The sequence below is a fragment of the Sycon ciliatum genome, chromosome 4 (genome assembly GCF_964019385.1).
Source record: "Sycon ciliatum chromosome 4, ocSycCili1.1, whole genome shotgun sequence".
Taxonomy (NCBI): domain Eukaryota; kingdom Metazoa; phylum Porifera; class Calcarea; order Leucosolenida; family Sycettidae; genus Sycon; species Sycon ciliatum.
Window position 1 is genome coordinate 10485619 of NC_088646.1, and position 18207 is coordinate 10503825.

General features: G+C 45.5%; 3 protein-coding genes across 3 annotated transcripts; all 3 read left to right on the forward strand.

Moving 5' to 3' along the window:
- Window positions 1-1765: 1765 nt before the first annotated feature.
- Window positions 1766-10747, forward strand: LOC135814411 (solute carrier family 25 member 16-like). Its single transcript, XM_065327531.1, has 11 exons — window positions 1766-2115; window positions 5269-5361; window positions 5746-5805; window positions 6697-6770; window positions 7245-7305; window positions 7633-7694; window positions 7904-7960; window positions 8420-8486; window positions 8992-9145; window positions 9489-9542; window positions 10028-10747. The coding sequence occupies exons 1-11, from the start codon at window positions 2001-2003 to the stop codon at window positions 10200-10202; spliced, it is 972 nt and encodes a 323-aa protein (XP_065183603.1). The 5' UTR covers window positions 1766-2000; the 3' UTR covers window positions 10203-10747.
- A 551-nt stretch (window positions 10748-11298) lies between these two features.
- LOC135814414 (trigger factor-like) lies at window positions 11299-17491 on the forward strand. Its single transcript, XM_065327534.1, has 4 exons — window positions 11299-11661; window positions 15229-15300; window positions 15771-15907; window positions 16700-17491. The coding sequence occupies exons 1-4, from the start codon at window positions 11607-11609 to the stop codon at window positions 16892-16894; spliced, it is 459 nt and encodes a 152-aa protein (XP_065183606.1). The 5' UTR covers window positions 11299-11606; the 3' UTR covers window positions 16895-17491.
- Window positions 12308-15216, forward strand: LOC135813317 (pre-mRNA-processing factor 17-like). Its single transcript, XM_065326418.1, has 2 exons — window positions 12308-12357; window positions 13131-15216. The coding sequence occupies exons 1-2, from the start codon at window positions 12308-12310 to the stop codon at window positions 14062-14064; spliced, it is 984 nt and encodes a 327-aa protein (XP_065182490.1). The 3' UTR covers window positions 14065-15216.
- Window positions 17492-18207: the final 716 nt, after the last annotated feature.

Sequence of the window (18207 nt, forward strand, 5' to 3'; positions counted from 1 at the left end):
AGCCAGGAGAGAGGCAATCCGCGTGAAAACAGCATTGGCATGCTTGCCATAGCCACCAGAGGCAGAAAGCACAACGGGCACGAAGGAGGCATGCTCACTGGACTTACGGGGGTCGCCATGGCAAATAATAATGGAAAAACCAAGATCAATCGTGCACGCAACATTAACACAAGTATAAAAAGAAGAAGAAAAAATGTTAAAAAACAGAGGATCAGAAGTGGCATTCTGCTGAGCAGTGAGCAGTGAGCACAGCGCCAGGCCCAGACAGATTCTGCTCCTCTCGCCTCGATATTTTGCTGCGAAATCATCGATATTTTGCTGAGCCTGGCACAAGAATCTCGACATGTTGCTCCGGAAAACGTGTATTTTATGTTATATTTTTATCCAATTCCCGTACAACGTTTCATCAAATCGCAGGGTCGGTTTCTCAACACGGATTTCCACGCACGTGTCCCTGAGTTCTTCCAAAATCATGCGGATCCACAGGGAATCCCAGTGATATTTCGGTGACATGATCTCGTCCTGGGCAGTGTATCCTGCTGAACCAAGGAAATCCAAGTATCAGGCATCGATTTTACCCAAAATCTCGATATTTTGCTCTGATTTTGCCGGCAATTTCCGCTCTTTCAATTCTTCGATATTTTGCCGAAAGAATTGCCGGCAGGATCTGTCTGGGCCTACTGCCGACCAGCGGGATCGAAACATGTGACATGGGTGGTGTTTTGTTGTACAGGTAGACTCCCTCTAATTCGAATACGGTATAATTCGAACATTCCGTGTAATTCGAACTTTTTCGTCGTACAGTACCAATCTTCTGCAAGTCACTTCAAGTCAAATTCGAATGCATAATTCGAAGTACGAAGCGTGCACCCGCTGGATAATTCGAACTCTGCCTTCGTACAGAAGAGCAGTTTACAGTACAGTGACTATGTCCTTCGAGCGCTTATTTCGAAGTGAGATGGAGTTGCTCTACTCGTAATTCGAAGTTCATTTTTTCTCCTTCTCTAGCCAAGAGTAACTCAAAAATTGATCCCTGGTCCGCTCCAGGATCGACAATAGCGTTGAAGAAACCCACCTTCTCTCGAAATTTGATCCAAGCCGGTGCAAGGCAAAGTGCAAAGATTTTATTGAAGACAACTAAATTACTTCTTCCAGGTGGTTGGCTCCCTTCGCGGATCTCAATGGCTTGTCATGCCGCGCCAGCTCATGCGCAACGAAACTTAGGACTGAACAACAACTGGAAGTCGTAAAAAATTACTAAAAATTGTCTACGCCTATGCTCCACTTCCGTTCTTCAGAACGAAGTGCTGCTCTCCGACGGGCTTTCATGACGCAGAGAAGGCAGCGCTGTTCTTTTGCGTTGAAATCGTTTCAGGACAACTGCAGCGATTGAAAACTGCTTCACTAGTACTTCGTACTGAGAAGATGAAAATAATGTCCAATGACTTCATGTCGATCCAGTGTTTTGGAGAAATGAACTGATTTCGTTGTTTCGTTGTTCCTGACCACCTATGTTTCGTCGTTGTTGCAAATAAAATAATGTGCAAAAATAATCAGCACGCAATTTCGAGCATTTTGACGTACTTGTCTTTTATTATTTTTATAGATCTACGACTACGAAGTACGAGTACATGTACTCGATCGAGTACACGTATATGCAGGATCGCATAAAAATGGGGAAAATACACAGGAAAAAAGGAGAACAGCATCATTGCACGTTGCAGCAAGAGTAGATAAACGTTTATCTACTCTTGGTTGCAGTCTATTCCTGGTTCTATCTCACACACTGATGCCTGATGAGAGTGATGCTGGGTTTTGTTCATTGACAGGCCGGGCACATCATTGGTGATCGCGCAAGTGGTCGTTCTTCGTGGTAGATCTACACTCATTCGAGGATCTTGCTGCTTACCTGATGAGCCTGATCCTGTGAGTCTGGCTGGATAGGACTAGGAGTGGATCATGCTTGTCGTTTTGTTCGATTTTACTGATCAGCTGTTGAAATGGGGCAGCATGCAGTGGATAGTAGTCAGCGCGGTTTGGAGCATGCAGGTTCCTTGTCACGCAATAACTACTGGGCTGGATATTCTTACACGATGAAGACGCTTGTGTCGGGAGGTGAGTGAAACAGTTTCGCCACGAACACTTCCTCTGTTTTTAACACGTCTGTCCGAAATATTCGTACCAGTGGGTGGTATCTCCATAACGACTACCGTATTATCTCCATTATAAGCCCCAGGCTTATATCTTTTCAACCAGGCCTGACCCCGGGCTTATAATAATTAGAGACTAGGCGTATAGCCTGGGCTAATGGATTTTTTCAACTATCTAGTACGAGCACATGAACATTGGTTATTATTTGTATTCATACATTTCACGTGCCTGTTGTCAGGTCGTTGCTAGCATTTGGCCAATCAGAGCAGCACCGTACCAGGGCATTATCAGACGATAATGCCCGTGTACGGCGTACCCACGCCCGTTAGGAATGACCCCAGGCATGCTACGTACGCTGGTGCACTGCCAATTATGTACCAGGCCATGCCTTTAGGGCAGTGACCTGGTACGGTGGCAGTACTCCAGCGCACATAGAACACATGGGACCATTCCTAGGACACCACATGCACTCGCACACACCACACAAAACGAAATTACTTACGTGCACCGTCCAGAACAATTATATTTTACTAGCAATGTCGACATAGAAGAAGTAATTTATAACAACGTGGCAATAGAATGACACACAACATATCTATTACAATGCATTACTAAATCGAGACGAACAAGTCGACCGGTGAACATGCATCACAAAGTTACCAATCTGGATCAGATCGTATCTCGAACTCCTACAAAATATACAGTTACATCTACTTCAAAATGTACCTAGCTACATGTACATGGATTTCAAGAAAACTGACAGCAATGGGAACAAAATCTCAGCTGTATGTGAAAAAGTATCATTGTTCCGAATAAGAACACTTACAATGTACTCTCAAAACTAGTCTAATTACTAGTGCCACTTGGTCATATCAAGGCTGTTTTCGTTCAACGGCAACTCCAAAGCCACAGCGAATCGGTTAAGGGTTGGTTCACATATCGCTGGTACGCGCCGGGAGTGGCCCTCTTGCAACCTCTCCCGGCGCATTGTGATTATGTGAACCAGTGCAGTTGTAACAAAATCATACGGTAAAATATCGCAAGGGACCGCCGGTTAATTAAAACCTGATTTAAAATTTCTGGTATTTTGGAGTATTTTGCACAAAAACATATCCCGGCATTTTGCTTCTACTGTTGTATTGTTCAGACTTAATGTTGTAGTTTTCTTTTCAGGTAACTGAGTGGTGATTTCTGCAGTCAAGCCAAGCCAAATAGGGTGGCTGGGCTTTCTTTTCAGGGTTCTTGGCTGCCCATACTAACGATCTCATTCGGTTTGGACCGCAAATATCGGTACTCTGCGGGGTGCTTCCCGAAATTGGCCCGATAGATTTTCTTCATCTCTTCAAGAAATGCAGCCAACTATGTGGTTCATATGCTAAACATTAGATATTTGACATCGAATCAATGTGAAGTACCTAGGAGCACAGTTTACTGAATCCAATGTTGGCTGATATGTGCAATCGACCAAAACATTATAGTCAAACATAATGGCCCAATGGATTTCATTCAAATTTTGTAGAGGTATACTTAGATAGTGATGGGAAGAGTCTGCAAAGTTATAGCCCCCTGCATCTACCAGAAGCATACTTTGTCAAGTGCTATCAATTTGTCAATTTGGGGGTAAATTTACTTATTACTGCCATCAAGTAAATTGAAACTGCTTTATGGAATTCTTTTAAATTTGGTAAAGGTGTTCCTTTGATTGATTAAAAGGTGCCTGCCAAGTTTCATGTTTCTGTTGTCACCAGAACTTACCTTTTGAGTCGATTATAGAAGCTATTCTTGTCAAAAGTTCTCAAAACCACTACCGAAAAAGATCCCGTTACGATGTTCATGTGTAGTCGTTTGTTTACATGGCTGCAATCCGTTCATTCGAGAATTATATAAAACCTTGGTCCTACTGTGTAATCGAAAGCACTCAATGAATTACGCTGATGAATCTACCAGACTTCTACTGTCAAACCGGGCACATGTAGCCTCCTCTGGGTCGTATACCTAAACTGCAGTCCACCCCTGGTTATATTAGCCGTACGATCTTAGCGCAGTACTTGAGAAAGTTTTTTTTACTTCCTTGAATGATTTTGTCTGTCTCCTTCGACGGTCAGTTCTCTTCAAAAATAAGTAACCGAGCACTCGAAAGTGCCAATGACCCGGCATTATTGTCTCTGGTGCTACATTTGCAAAAAATAAACACTCGGACAATTGATGAGAATGAGTCGAGGGAGCTATTCTCGCCAAGCTATAGCACGGGAACAGTGCATCAGAAGCACAAAAATGAACGATATGTGGTACAGTAGAGTGCCGATTATCCGTGCCCCTCGGGGCGCTGGCTGTCTCCAGGGTGTTCGGATAAGGAGAATGTTCGGATAAGGGAGCGGCCACACATTCATCTAAAACATGCCGATTCCCACTTTTTTTCATCATTTCTCATTCTCTTCAGCAGCACGAAAGGAACCAGGCGGACTCCAGATCCTCAAAATGACACTATGGTGATACATTTTGACTCCAACCTGTTGCAATGCATTTTGTGCACCGCGTGAATCGTGTTTCGGGTGGGGAAAATCAGCAAAAACGCACTTCGTCCCTTCAATTCGATGCAAACAGGCATTTCGGATAATTGATAGGATAGTTGACGTTTGGATAATTGGCACTCCACTGTACTGACATTCAACGACCTCTTGCCACTATTAACTGCATGGTCGCGGCATATGCATGTAGAATCAAGTTGGACTTACAGTATGTTAGCTGCTTTTTAAAGTCACCGCCCGTACTATGGTTGTACCCATTGCTGGCTTGGGACAGATGTAGTGTGAACACCACACAGTTGGGTGATACTTGATCTGAATAGGGAGAAAAGAGACCCTCTGTAAAGTTGTGTAAACCAGCATAATTTTTATGCAACCGAAATGTCCTTTTCATGCACATTGCAGCAATAAATCAGATTTTCTAATCCAGCACCCTCCCCAATCCGGCAGAATTTCCGTAACACGAATGGTGCTGGATTATAATGGGACCACTGTACTAGCGGCCACCGTGAACTTCTCGGAAAAGGAGACACATATTTTATATCCGTGTGTGTGTTTATTTACCTGCATGCCTGACACATTGCTCTGTTAGGTGTGGCTGGCTGCTGTGCCAAGACCACAACTGCGCCGCTCGATCGTCTGAAGATCCTCTACCAGGCCAAGAACCAGCACTACGCAAAGCTGCGTAAGTAGTTATACTGTCCTCACACTCCCATCCGGTGTTAGTTCCCATGGGCGTACTTCTCTTCTATGACCACCTCCGTCCCCGCCTCCGACTGAAGGCAGTGAGCTCCTTTTTTTTCTGTGTTCTTTGTTTCGTTGTCTTGTACATACATGTATAATAACTTTCTGGTCATTGAGATGGGATTCAGCCTCGGCTACTTTCGTGTGCATGTATGACACGCGAGTGCACGACTTGAGGGGCGAAGAGTGCTGTTGCTGACACCAATTTTCGTATTTCATTGCTCATCGCTCTGTCATGCTGACAGCATAGTTTTTCCAGTGTAAAATTAATACGGAAGATCTCTTCAACGGTGTGCTGTGTTCGTGTATGCTATGGTTTGTGCAGAGATCTGGTCTGGCTTTTTGGCCATCTATTCCAAGGAGAGCCTTTTAGGCTATTACAAAGGTAAGACCATACATACCGTAGTGTCTTGTATTAAAGCCTGTCTCATATAGAAGCCTGTTTTGAATATATAAGCCTGATTTTCAAGATACACTGTCGGCACATAAGCCTGGTTTTAGTGTTGACATTATCACATACATAGAAATACCTGTCTTGTACAGCAGCCTGTGTCATATAGAAGCCTGCAAAATTTCCCCCGAAAAGTCATATAAGCCGTGGCTTTTATACCCGACTTTACGGTACCTACAAAAAATTGTAGGCGGGGTGTAGAAAACCGCGGACTTGTCCCAATGAACTGGCAGGTATCTGGGTGGGGTGTAGAAAACCCTGAGCTTGTCCCAATGAACTGGCAGGTATCTGGGTGGGGTGTAGAAAACCCTGAGCTTGTCCCAATGAACTGGCAGGTATCTGGGTGGGGTGTAGAAAACCCTGAGCTTGTCCCAATGAACTGGCAGGTATCTGGGTGGGGTGTAGAAAACCCTGAGCTTGTCCCAATGAACTGGCAGGTATCTGGGTGGGGTGTAGAAAACCCTGAGCTTGTCCCAATGAACTGGCAGGTATCTGGGTGGGGTGTAGAAAACCCTGAGCTTGTCCCAATGAAATGGCCATACAAGTCCATGGTAGTTTACAGTAAATTACTGTTTAGACAGGTGTTCTATTACTAGTACATCAATGCCTGTTGACTCAGTGCTCAGGGGTGTCCATTCGCCCTGCAATCCCTGCATTATACACGCCTGTTGGACGCGATTTAAACAACGTCTGGCCTGAAAGCAGTAACCCACCTGTTTCATTAGCATTGATAGATATTATGATGGAGGCTTTCAGCCATCTTGTGTCAATGATACCTTCTTCTTTTTCAATCTCTCTGTTGGCACTCTTGTTCTTCGCATGCAGGCAATGGGGCAATGATGGCAAGAATATTTCCTTATGCGGCCATTCAGTTTACGGCTTACGAGCGATACAAGAAGGTAAAGAAAACAACTGTTGGTGTTGGTGTGTGTGTGTGGGGGGGCATTAGGTATGTTTGCCCCGTTTGCCAACTGTGCCACTACTTGAGGTATTGTTGTATCGAGGGACAGCATAAGCACTGGTTCGCTAGTGCAAAGCCAGCACTAAGTCTTATTATCATTGGGTCATTCACATAACTATGGACACTTGCCTTTCAAACATGGGGTTGCGGCCCTCACGGGTTTGATTCCTAGTTTGAGCAAATAAATTCAATTTACTCCCCCTCCGTTCATGCAACTCTTTTATGACTTATAATACATGTATTATAAGTCATAAAAGAGTTTAAAATGCACGGTGACATTTCTTACCTGTACAATTATGGGATACCTTTATCTACCGTTTGCATAACCTCTGTACAAGGCGTACCGATATGCCTTTGCCTGGCCAGGGATGCTTTCACGAATTTCTTTCTTGTTTCATTTCGGTTTGTTCAGATACTGATGAAGATGCCACAGCTGGGACCGTTGAATAAATTTGCCAGCGGCTCATTGGCGGGTAAGCCCCCTGCAAACTGAGTGTGGTATTCCTGTTCATTGAAATGCTGTGTGGTGTGTTTGTGTGTTGTGTTGCGGAAACTGAACTTTGGGTCTCAGGTTCACCAGCCATAGAAATAATAATGACGTGGTCCATCACCATTTCCGGTTGTACTTCGAAGTATGGCTTTTCACCAGTCACCTTTGCTCAAAATACTAGCAATGCCTGGCATCATCTACTTTCACTATCTGTCTGTACATGTGTTGTTTGGTCCAACTTTTTCTGGTTCTTTCTTCTATTCTGACTTGTCTCTTTCTCTATCTTTCTTCTTTTCCATTGCCTGCGCAGGGATAACCGCTGTAACATTCACCTATCCCTTAGATATTGTTCGAGCCCGGCTAGCATTTCAGGTAAGGCTCTCCTTGCACTTCCTGCTAAACGTTGTCTTCCGCTCGGCGACTAAATAAATATAGCCTCAAATCTTTTGATGTGGAAGCTGCTTTGTGTTTCTGATTGACTGTGGTGGCTCGGTTGGCTCTGGCCATTTGTCTTGTTAGTCATGCGCTCAATGACCCCTTGTTGTCCATTGCCTGCCCATGCTGTTTGATCCTCGCCCCAGGTTAACGAGAACAAGTACAGAGGAATCGTCCACACTCTTTTCTCCATGATGCGTGAGGTATGGCTGCACTAATAGTTGGCATGTGCTGAATAGTGATGCTATAGTGCTATACTTTGTAATAGCCAGGGGGAAGAATAGCTTCTTTCTGTTGATCTGTGACTTCTGTGCATGGAATGTGTTATCTCACATCAGACTGTCTCGTTCACCGTGCAAGTAGTTGCTGAGAGGATTGAGATAAACCTATAGTTCAGCCTTGAGTATTGTGCAACACGAGCTACGCTGTCTGTGTTCACACTAAATCCAAGGCTACGCACCGAATAAACTTCGTATCATGACTTGCATGTACATTGTATCCACTTCTCAAGCAAGTGGAGCTATTTGGGTGCTGGGATGCATGCTGAACTCTCTCTCTCTCTCTCTCTCTCTCTCTCTCTCTCTCTCTCTCTCTCTCTCTCTCTCTCTCTCTCTCTCTCTCTCTCTCTCTCTCTCTCTCTCTCTCTCTTTGCCTTTTGTTAGGAGGGAGGAGCCCGTGCTGTGTATCGTGGCTTTGTGCCAACCATTCTCGGCATGATCCCTTATGCAGGTTAGCCGTGTGTGTGTGTGTATGTGTGTGTGTGCACGTGTACGTGTGTGTGTGTGTGTATATGTGTACTTCGTGTACTGCATGTGTGGGGCGGGCTGAGATTCAGCACACCTACAGTTTGTAGGCGTATAGCATTAACAGTACAATCAGAGTCCCCCGCCGATCAAAGAGTGCCCAGCAGTGGGGTGGTTTCCTTACATACAGTAGGGAGAGAGGAGCCTGAAGATCACCCAGAGCGCTGAGTTGTAACTATAGTTTTTCTTCTCTCCCTACTGTGCATAGCATAAAGAGCATATCACTATATAGCCTCACAAGTGTCCAACCTCCCACATTTTCTCTGTCATGCTGCGACGGCAGCGTTTCACACCACATGACATAACTCAGTACTTCAAGTATGTTTCAAATCTTTATTCTCACGATGGCCTGTGGCCGATAAGAGATGTTATTCTAGCAGTTGTTTTACTCTTGTCTTGGTGTCGCTTTCTCGGTTTCTTTCTCTATGTAGGAGTGGCGTTCTATACATATGAAGCATTAAAATTTGTTTGCTTCAATCACTTCCCCGAGTATCTGACAATGGAGACGGGACATGGTGCTGTCCTCAGCGTGCCTGGAAGCCTTGGCTGTGGTGCTTGTTCCGGCCTCATTGCGCAGATAACTTCGTAAGTTTTGTTTCATTGTGTGTGGCTCAGTGGATAGCTACATCACCATTGTGATGATGCTGATATGCTGATGACCTGGTGTCTGTTGTAGTACCAATGGATGGAGGGGAGGGGGGGGGGGGGGGTATCTTTTGTGGACCACTAGTTGGTTTCCCGTGGAGGGTGTGTCCCCTTTTCAGAGAAAATATGGCTTCTATTGTGTTTGTGCTTGAGTTTGGGCTCCAAGTGTATTGAACAAAGCTAGGCATGGTCTGTGTTTACCGTTGTTTTCACTTATCTCTCTCTCTCTCTCTCTCTCTCTCTCTCTCTCTCTCTCTCTCTCTCGTGTCATTTGCTGTGTTAGATATCCTCTCGATGTGGTGCGTCGGCGTATGCAGTTGTCCACAAGTAAAACACAGTAAGCCGTCAATTGTTACATTGTCTCATCATGCATCTAATATCGACATGTATAGCTTTATGTAGTCAAGCTGAACGTAATAGGGATAATGCTCGGCTCATGTAACAGGCTGCTCAAAGGCAACACAGATCAACAGTGAACTTTTGTGGAGCCGAAAATCTGCTGTCTTTAAGTTCCCCACTTTAATAGCTGATGTTAATTTAATTTTAGCATTGTGGACATAGGTCTAACGTTAGATCTGACTTCTGGCCATTTTCGATTCTTCCTAACTCTGTCTGTTGATATCATATGTTTTGTCTCTTTGGTGTGTGTGTCTCCATCAGTATTGTAACTATTGTTGAACTTTTTTAAAGAAGATTTCAACAGAAGTAGTTGTGTCTCTCTGTCACATGTATTGACACCGTCTCTGTCACATGTATTGACACCGTCTCTGTCACATGTATTGACACCGCTGCTGCTTTTCTGTTGTTTTGTTGTTGGCTCAGCACGGACGGCTGTGTGCGCACGCTCGTAAATGTGTATCGGCAGGATGGCGTTCGCTACGGACTTTATCGCGGTGTCAGCCTCAACTTCATCCGTGTTGTTCCTCAGGTCGCAGTGTCCTTCACCGTGTACGAGAAGATGAAGCAGTTCTTCGGCATCGCCGCGCCCCCATCCTGAAAGCCATCAGCAAGCTGCAGCTGACTTGCTCTTGTGGCAATGATGCTGTTGTCTACTTGATTGGGCAAGTGTCCCGCCGCTGCCTATTGCCAGTGTGGACAGTTTGGCCGTGTCTGTCGTTGTCTGCTACTCATGCTATGCCGCCTATCCTTTGCCGCACAGTGTCTGTCGCCTCCGCCATATGAAATTGAAAATTCCTGCTACCAACATAGATACTCACAAGAAGCTCACTATCGTATCCTCTTTAGAAGTCACCATCACTTGACTACCCGCAGCCTCATGAAACCCATGGTATTGTAGAAAACTCTAGCCTGTTGTCTCTTCTAGTTTTGTATGCGGAGAGTTTTCGACAGCAATCACGCCTTTGCGCTGACTGGTTTTCAGCTTGAGCTTTTTGCTGCCTTACCCACGTCATGTTTGCTTGACTATCTCTCTCCTTCTCTTCCTTTGGTTGTTTAGATGAGCTGGTTTTCATCTCAACTTCATATGTACACGTGAACGTTTTCTCAAGAACATTTTGAGTGCAATGTTCTCTTGGGGTGTCATCGATTGGCGAATCTGGAGTGAGTGCGGGCAGGCAGTGTGGTCGTGTGATCAAGAGACATTTTTACTTAGTACCCGGTAGGGCCGTACATGTACAGTCTTGGTGTACTACCTGGTGAGCAGTGAGCAGTCTTATCAGCTCGCACTGGGAAGCAAACACCATGGCATGATGAGCAAAACTGCTTTAATGTAGTGCTATGACTTTATGTGAGTATGATGAGTGCAGAATACAATCATGACAATGTCATTATTATTTTTGAAAACACAGAGGCAATATGCTTTGGTTCTGCAAGAGTGCTCAATGCCTGATTCAGGCAGAGCGGCGTACACAAAGGCACACAATGAAAACCTTGGCAAATAATTTATTCCGTTGTGACTCCGAGTTTCATGGCTGAACCAATCATCGTTGTCTGATGATTGGTTCAGCCATGAAACTCGGAGTCACAACGGAATAAATTAATTTTGCCAAGGTTTTCATTGTGTGCCTTTGTGTATTTTTGAAAACAGTCATGCGGGCTTTCGCTAGTCCCGGCCGGGTTCAGTCTACCTGGCCGGTCTTGGACTACAACCCCGGTAATCATCCACGTGGTCCTTGCGATAAATCATAAACGTGCACATAGTTTGACTGGATTTTTGAAGAATGTGATAATGTTTCGTGCTATTACTGTATTATTTTAGTCGATTGTCTTTGGATTTGAGTTGATCTCCCTGGCGCATGGCGCATGGCATTATATGTACACGTAGGTGATAATCAATACAGTACGCGGCTAGATTCTTTCTCTGTATCTCTGGAATTCCTGCTTGAGGAGTTGGTGAAATTGTTCATTGTTACCACCGTCCCTGGGCTGTATCGACCTGAACATGAGCTCCTCCCAAGACCTACTAAACGTTTCGGGCCATACTCCGGGTGAACAATGTAAGTGAATTTGTGTACTTTTTAAATAGACAAAGTGTCTGAGGTCCTTGCTGCGAATAGTACGCACTCAATACCCTAACAAGGGCAGGGTGTACTACACAAGCAGTACAAGGCAGAACAACAGAGACCAAAAAATCAGGTCTGATGAGTGTTTTTGAAGACGAAACTCGGAGTCACGAGAACATTTTTTGTCTCTAGCTCTGTTGTTCTGCCTTGTGTAAATTTTTTTAAATATTAGAGAGGTTCCGCACTACGTAAAGTTGAGCAACTTTACGTTAGTGGGCGGGAAAAACCCGTGAATTCGCGAGTTTGCACTCCACTTACGGAAAGTTGTCTACGGAGAGTACGTAGATAGGGCTCTGATAACGTAGCTGGTCCGTAAGTGGATTGGGTACACATTTATGACTCTCTCCCCAGGTCGATCTGGTCGTACACTGCCGCATTCGGAGTTGCCAAGGGCAGCTACGTGATTTGAAAACTCCGTATGGCGGAACCCAGATGCGCATGCAGTTTACGTAAGACTTTCCGTAGATCGACTACGTTTTTTACTAACGTAATTACGTTATGCGGAACCTCTCTATTATTATTATAGCATTTTACTTGAACTCACTCTCCGATATCCATACATCCTCACAATACTCTCCAAATGGTCTCTGGGCTACACCCATCAAGTGTAGTCCAGAGACTGATTGGAGAGTGAGGATGTATGGATATAATGCCATTAATGGATAGCCGCAGTGGAGTCTCCGCCTATTGAGAAATACATTCATTCTCCGATACACTAGAGAATAGATGTGTACCCTTTGCTAATTTTGTTATCGAAAACACGGACCCTGACGCAAGAATATGGCGTTAATTACTAAGGAACTGCTACTGTAACAACGTGCAACTTGCACATTCACAATACACCCACCTTTCATGGCAAGATAGAGAGTACCGAAAGATTGACTTACTTTTGTCTGACATACGAGTTGGCATTTACCTGGTTTACACTCAAGATGAACACATGTTCAAAACAGGAGTGGCGGAGCCGGTTTGGCCATGGCCAGTCCAACTTATGCGGCCTCAAGAAGCCCTATTCTCTCTTTGTCTCTGTCTCTCACTCTCTCCGTCTCTCTCTCTGTCTGTCTCTCTCTCTCTCTCTCTCTCTCTCTCTCTCTCTCTCTCTCTCTCTCTCTCTCTCTCTCTCTCTCTCTCTTCCTCTCTCTCTCTCTTTCTTTCTTTCTACTGCACAATGCTAGCATGCCTGGCAGATACACTCTTTGAGTAGTGTAATCGGAAGGCTAACTAGCTACATGATGTACTGACAGTCTCTAGAAGTGCAGCATGCTTGCACACACAATCACACTACACTAGTCTATAGATCTTGGTTTCTTCGCTAGCGTGCTTGTGATGGCAGCGGGGTTGCTTTTTCAGGCTGTTGGAAATGTCCGAAATGTTTAGTTGTGGTTTACCCTGTCCCATGGCAGAGAAACCGTTTCTCGTCCATCAGAGGAACAACAGGTTGTACTCGACAAGTATAATGACGCCAAAGTGGCTCAAAGTCGTCAGAAAGACGACAAGACCATTGATGAGAAGACACAGCTGCATATCCACGATCCTCTCGACTACCAGGGCGGATCATTTCTGCATGCACCTCGTGATCTGGATGTTGACTTTCACTCCGAGGATGGTCCCGACAAGTGCTTCCTGCCCAAGCGCTGCATACACACATGGACTGGCCACACAAAAGGCGTATCGGCAATCCGAATATTTCCCAACTCCGGCCACTTACTCCTCTCAGCCAGTATGGATAGTAAAGTCAAGCTTTGGGAAGTATACAACGATCGTCGGCTGGTACGTACGTACACAGGCCACAGCAAGGCTGTACGTGACATCTCATTCAACAACGATGGAACGCGGTTCCTCACGGCATCCTATGACCGCTATGTGAAGATGTTTGACACAGAAACCGGTCAGTGCATAGGTCGCTACACACCAAAGAAAATCCCGTACTGCGTCAAGTTCAACCCAGATGAGGACAAGCAACACATCTTCTTGTGTGGAACTTCAGACAAGAAGATAGTCCAGTGGGACACGACAAGTGGTGACATCATGCAGGAGTATGACCGTCATTTGTGTGCCGTCGACACCATCTCGTTTATTGATGACAGCAAACGAATTGTCTCAACATCCGATGACAAGAGTGTGCGAGTCTGGGAATGGGAAATCCCCGTGGACAGCAAGTACATAGCTGAGCCGTCCATGCATGCAGTATCAAGTGTGGGCATGTCGCGCAACAACCGATGGATGGTCTGCCAGAGCTCCGACAATCAGATACGCGTCTACGATGCAGCACACAAGATGCGCCTCAACAAAAAGAAGACCTTCAAGGGGCACAAGCCTCCTTCACCCGGGTCCTGAACCTGAGTATCCAGAATCGAGCTTCCCTTTCCTAAGCGTCTGGAAAACCATGTAATCAAGTGATCATTACAGGCATCGAATTTCACACCATGGCTATGGCTTTTCTGTGAGCTACATGTATACCATGGTATACCGGTACTTCAACAGAAGTATGAAAACACGTTCCTGTGTTTACCTGCTCAGCAACCGCCAGAAGCAATCAGGTGCTTCTCAAACGCGGAGTCCCAGCATTAGTTCACAACGGATTTTCAGATTTGGAAGGGCCTCAGTTGTTTTTCAGGAAGCACAAAGCGCCAGTAGCTGTCTATGTTACCAGTGCGCAAGTAACTTTTCTCCTAAATCTACGCCGAGGTAGCTCAAATGCCAGGTTCGGCATTGGACCGACAGAATGACAATCAACAGTGCGATCTCAAGACTGTGTTCAAAGTGAAAAATTTGCTCGCTTTGTTGTGGATGTGGCGACGATTGTAAACTAGAACACACGGAAAGGTGGCCGGTAGGGGCTGGCCGAACCAACCTACTTCATGGAAATCGGAATTTTTTTAGTCCGACCTCACCAGAAGGATGTAGCAGTGGGGTTTAGGTGACCTCCCAGGGAAACTTTGGAAAAAAATCAAGCCAAATTGTGGTTTTTGAGGGCATTTGCCACCCTTGCATGATAAAATGTGAGGCTCAGTAAAATTCAATATGTGGGTACCCAAGGAGCAAAAAAAGAAAAGAAAAAGAACGGCTAGAACACCCAAATATTGGTCCAGCTTTGATGCACATGTACTTGTAGCACCTGCCGCCACCTCTGCAAAAGTCAAGTTGAGCACAGTTACCAACGACATTCACATGCACAAGGGATATAGCTGGCACGGTGGTAGCTGTAAGGCTATCATCGAACAGGACCAGGTCCAGATGCTTAATGGACGGGATTGGGTGCATGCACTTCGAAGTACAATAGTAACATTGGACGAGCAGTGACTCGAGCGCGGCTGGTGCAGCTGAGCCTACTACAGTGCCAGTGGTGAGAGCGGGGTTGAAGTATGTTTGGTGTTGAAGTCACTCAGCGGTGTTTTCTCACCAATTTCCATTGATGTGGGCCTGGTGTACATGTCACAGTGCATTTTATGACTGTGGAAACACGGGTACTGAGATGTGTTTCTTGCTTCTTCCATGTAGGTGTCATAAAGAGTTTGGAAAAGGACAGAGCAGGCCCAGTACGGATGAAGCCGGATTTGAAACCGTCCAAAGGTTGGTCTTATCTCTCTATACTTCGCAGTTCTCGGTTCTTGCGAACACTACAATATGCCCTCTTGATCAATGCGGGTCTAGTTTTACGACATTTCCTTACTTTCCCCCGTTGAACCTGCAACTGAAGTGAACAAATAATTCGCCTTGTGGCATCCTTAGTGACTAGTGTATCTGTATGATCTTGTACAAGCAGTCATGTATCCTAAGGCGTACATTAAATTTACACCCACTGGTCTTTTGGGAGTAGTTTTGTTCTTCGGTAGTGGTTGCCGTTGTACATGTATCTATGAATGAGTTGATCACAGTGCCAGTAGGCATTGTTGACCTTTTTTTAAACATTCATTTTGCGTTGCATATGGAGGGTGCCGGCTTTGATCTTGATGTGGTTCTTCTCGTCTTGTGACTGGCTGTGCGCGTGCTTCTGGTGCGTGCTTCGCAATGACGGTGGTGTCTTTCTTGTCTCTGAACAGCGCTGAGTTCTGTAAAAGCATTCTTGCCGCAGCTGGCCGCTGCGAACACGCAACTGAAGTCTGAAATGGAGTCTAAGCCTGCTGAGCTGTTCGATATCGAGCATGTTGAAGACGAAGCAGCCCCTGTTGTCGAGATGGTAAGAAAAGCTTCATGTCTTTCATTCTGTCATGTACAATGCCTTTGCAGGCAGCTCTTGCAAGGTGAAGTTGTGGCCAGAGGGTCAGTAATAGTTGTGCAATGCATTTGCAGGCAGCTCTTGCAAGGTGAAGTTGTGGCCAGAGGGTCAGTAATAGTTGTGCAATGCCTTTGCAGGCAGCTCTTGCAAGGTGAAGTTGTGGCCAGAGGGTCAGTAATAGTTGCAGCACTGGTGGCGGCAGTTACAGCAGGCCCGCCGGAAGCGACTGCTGAGGAGGGCATACGTTCCCGCCACACATGTATTATACACAACATATGGAAGACTATGGTACGACCGGACCAATTGAAAATTCCTTCCGGTGGTCCTGTACAGGTACTGATGAATCTCATGTGGAATTAAGTAGGCACTTCCCTCACTTCCCTCCGTAGGGTTGTGCCCGATGCAACCTGTGCCTCTGCTTTTCCACCGTGTGATTGTTCGAATGTGACAGTTCTGACCCAAACCGCCGTACTCGTTCTATGGAGCATGTCCCCTGAAGGCTTTAGGCACGTTGTGATATGTACCACGAATATACGTTCGGGTCTTCAGAGTGTTCCTATCTTTGATGAACTCTGCGGGGCATTGGAACACGAATGCATTGATTCTTAAATCTTAATCCCCTCACATTTCCCCGTGGTAGAGAGCAATCATGAAAATCATGAAGAGCGGCCTGAGTGACTTTTCATGTCAGATATTATTCTGCCGTTGAGTTCACCGGTTGCCGTCGGGTTTTGTTTTCTGCTGCTCTTGCAGAATCTCTCCTTGTTTGAGCTCAACAATAGCAGTGATTCGGATGCAGACAGCGACGACGCCGGTGACAGTGAAGATGAAGAATCGGCCTCTTCCGGCGACGAGAAGCAACTCATCACGACAGTCGGTGATGATGATGATGATGATGATGATGATGACGACGCAGGTGACGCAGATGATGCTAGTGGTACACAATAGGCGCATCAGCCACTGGCAGGTACCCCACAGTAAAAGCTGCCGTTGAGCTGCTGCAGACATGCTGCTAGCTACTTGATCGTAACTAACTTAGTCATGTATACTTGACCTGTTGAGTCTCCACTGTACTTCTTGGAAGTGTGTTACTGTTGATTGTCCCCAGTGTTGCTCGCAACATGCCATGTCACTCGTCCATACCATACATCCGTTACCAGGTGACCAATGTATATTGAGTCAAAACCATGAAATACTTCAAGTATGAAATACCGCTAGGCCCGGTTAGTATATCCTCTTCCGCAGTTCCCGGCCAATTGTTTTGCCTGCTATCTCATAAAATACATGGTGCTGTGGAAAGCGCTAGCGACTTTTCTCTTCTACTAGTTGCTAAGCGTGGAGAGCACGTTGAGCACGTTTTCTCACCATTTCACCTGTGCTCTGACTGGTCTTCAGCTCGGGCTGTTTTGTTGCTTTGCTTGTCATGTCTTGATTGCCTATCCTCCGCCTTCAGTTGTTTAGATGAGCTGGTTTTCATCTAAGCTATGCGGCGGTGTACAGTTATTGCATCGATGTCTCCAAAAATTAAAACAAAATTGAAAGTAATTAGTTCTTGTGATTACTGTGTGGTGGTCCCGGCCAGCCCATGGGAAATGCGGGGGCTGCAAAGTAAGGGGGCGTTCGTTTTTGATATACAGCCTAGTACAGGTTTGAGTAGAAACTACTTCTTTCGGTAGAGGTGTTCGTTTTTTGGAACAAAATTCTACTCAAAAGGGTAGATTCTACTTTCCTCTACTGGCTCAACCAAGAAAAAGTTGGTAGAAGCTGGCAGGTAATTACTTCGCCATTGCCGAGCCACCATGCTCTCAGCAGAGACTTCTGTGTGTTGGTGTTGTGAGAGTGTACCACAAAGACAATAAAAGTTGGTAGAGGTACGGGATTTCCAGCAAGATCAAGGATTTGTACGCAACTCCATACAGAAGAAACAGTTCACGTACATATCGTGTAAACTACTAAATCCGGTAGAACAGCGTTCGTGCACTTACATCAAGAGTACATAAAATGTACTCTTGCTTACATGTACCTCTACTCTACAGTCCATTCAGAAAAAGATGGGCCCTGGCTCTGGCGAGCTCCCGTATTTGGCGATTTTTCGTGATTTCATTGTACACAGTGCCGTGCTGCGAAATTTGAACTTTGAAAAAGAGTCCAAAAAGGGTACCTGAACTGGGGTTCGAACCCCACAATGCACTGTTGCAGGCAGGGTCAAACGCCTGGATTTTGATGGTTTTTTCCAATTCAATGCTTCTGGGGCAAAACCT

Excerpts from the sequence above, each read along its gene's own strand:
- LOC135814411 (XM_065327531.1), top strand. The coding sequence starts at position 2,001 with ATGGGGCAGCATGCAGTGGATAGTAGTCAGCGCGGTTTGGAGCATGCA. Across the intron at positions 7,961-8,419 it reads TTTTCTCCATGATGCGTGAG|GAGGGAGGAGCCCGTGCTGT; the intron begins GTATGGCTGCAC and ends GCCTTTTGTTAG. Across the intron at positions 9,146-9,488 it reads CTCATTGCGCAGATAACTTC|ATATCCTCTCGATGTGGTGC; the intron begins GTAAGTTTTGTT and ends TTGCTGTGTTAG.
- LOC135814414 (XM_065327534.1), top strand. The coding sequence starts at position 11,607 with ATGAGCTCCTCCCAAGACCTACTAAACGTTTCGGGCCATACTCCGGGT. Across the intron at positions 11,662-15,228 it reads CCATACTCCGGGTGAACAAT|GTGTCATAAAGAGTTTGGAA; the intron begins GTAAGTGAATTT and ends TCTTCCATGTAG. Across the intron at positions 15,908-16,699 it reads CAGCCCCTGTTGTCGAGATG|AATCTCTCCTTGTTTGAGCT; the intron begins GTAAGAAAAGCT and ends CTGCTCTTGCAG.
- LOC135813317 (XM_065326418.1), top strand. The coding sequence starts at position 12,308 with ATGGTCTCTGGGCTACACCCATCAAGTGTAGTCCAGAGACTGATTGGA. Across the intron at positions 12,358-13,130 it reads GTCCAGAGACTGATTGGAGA|AGAAACCGTTTCTCGTCCAT; the intron begins GTGAGGATGTAT and ends GTCCCATGGCAG.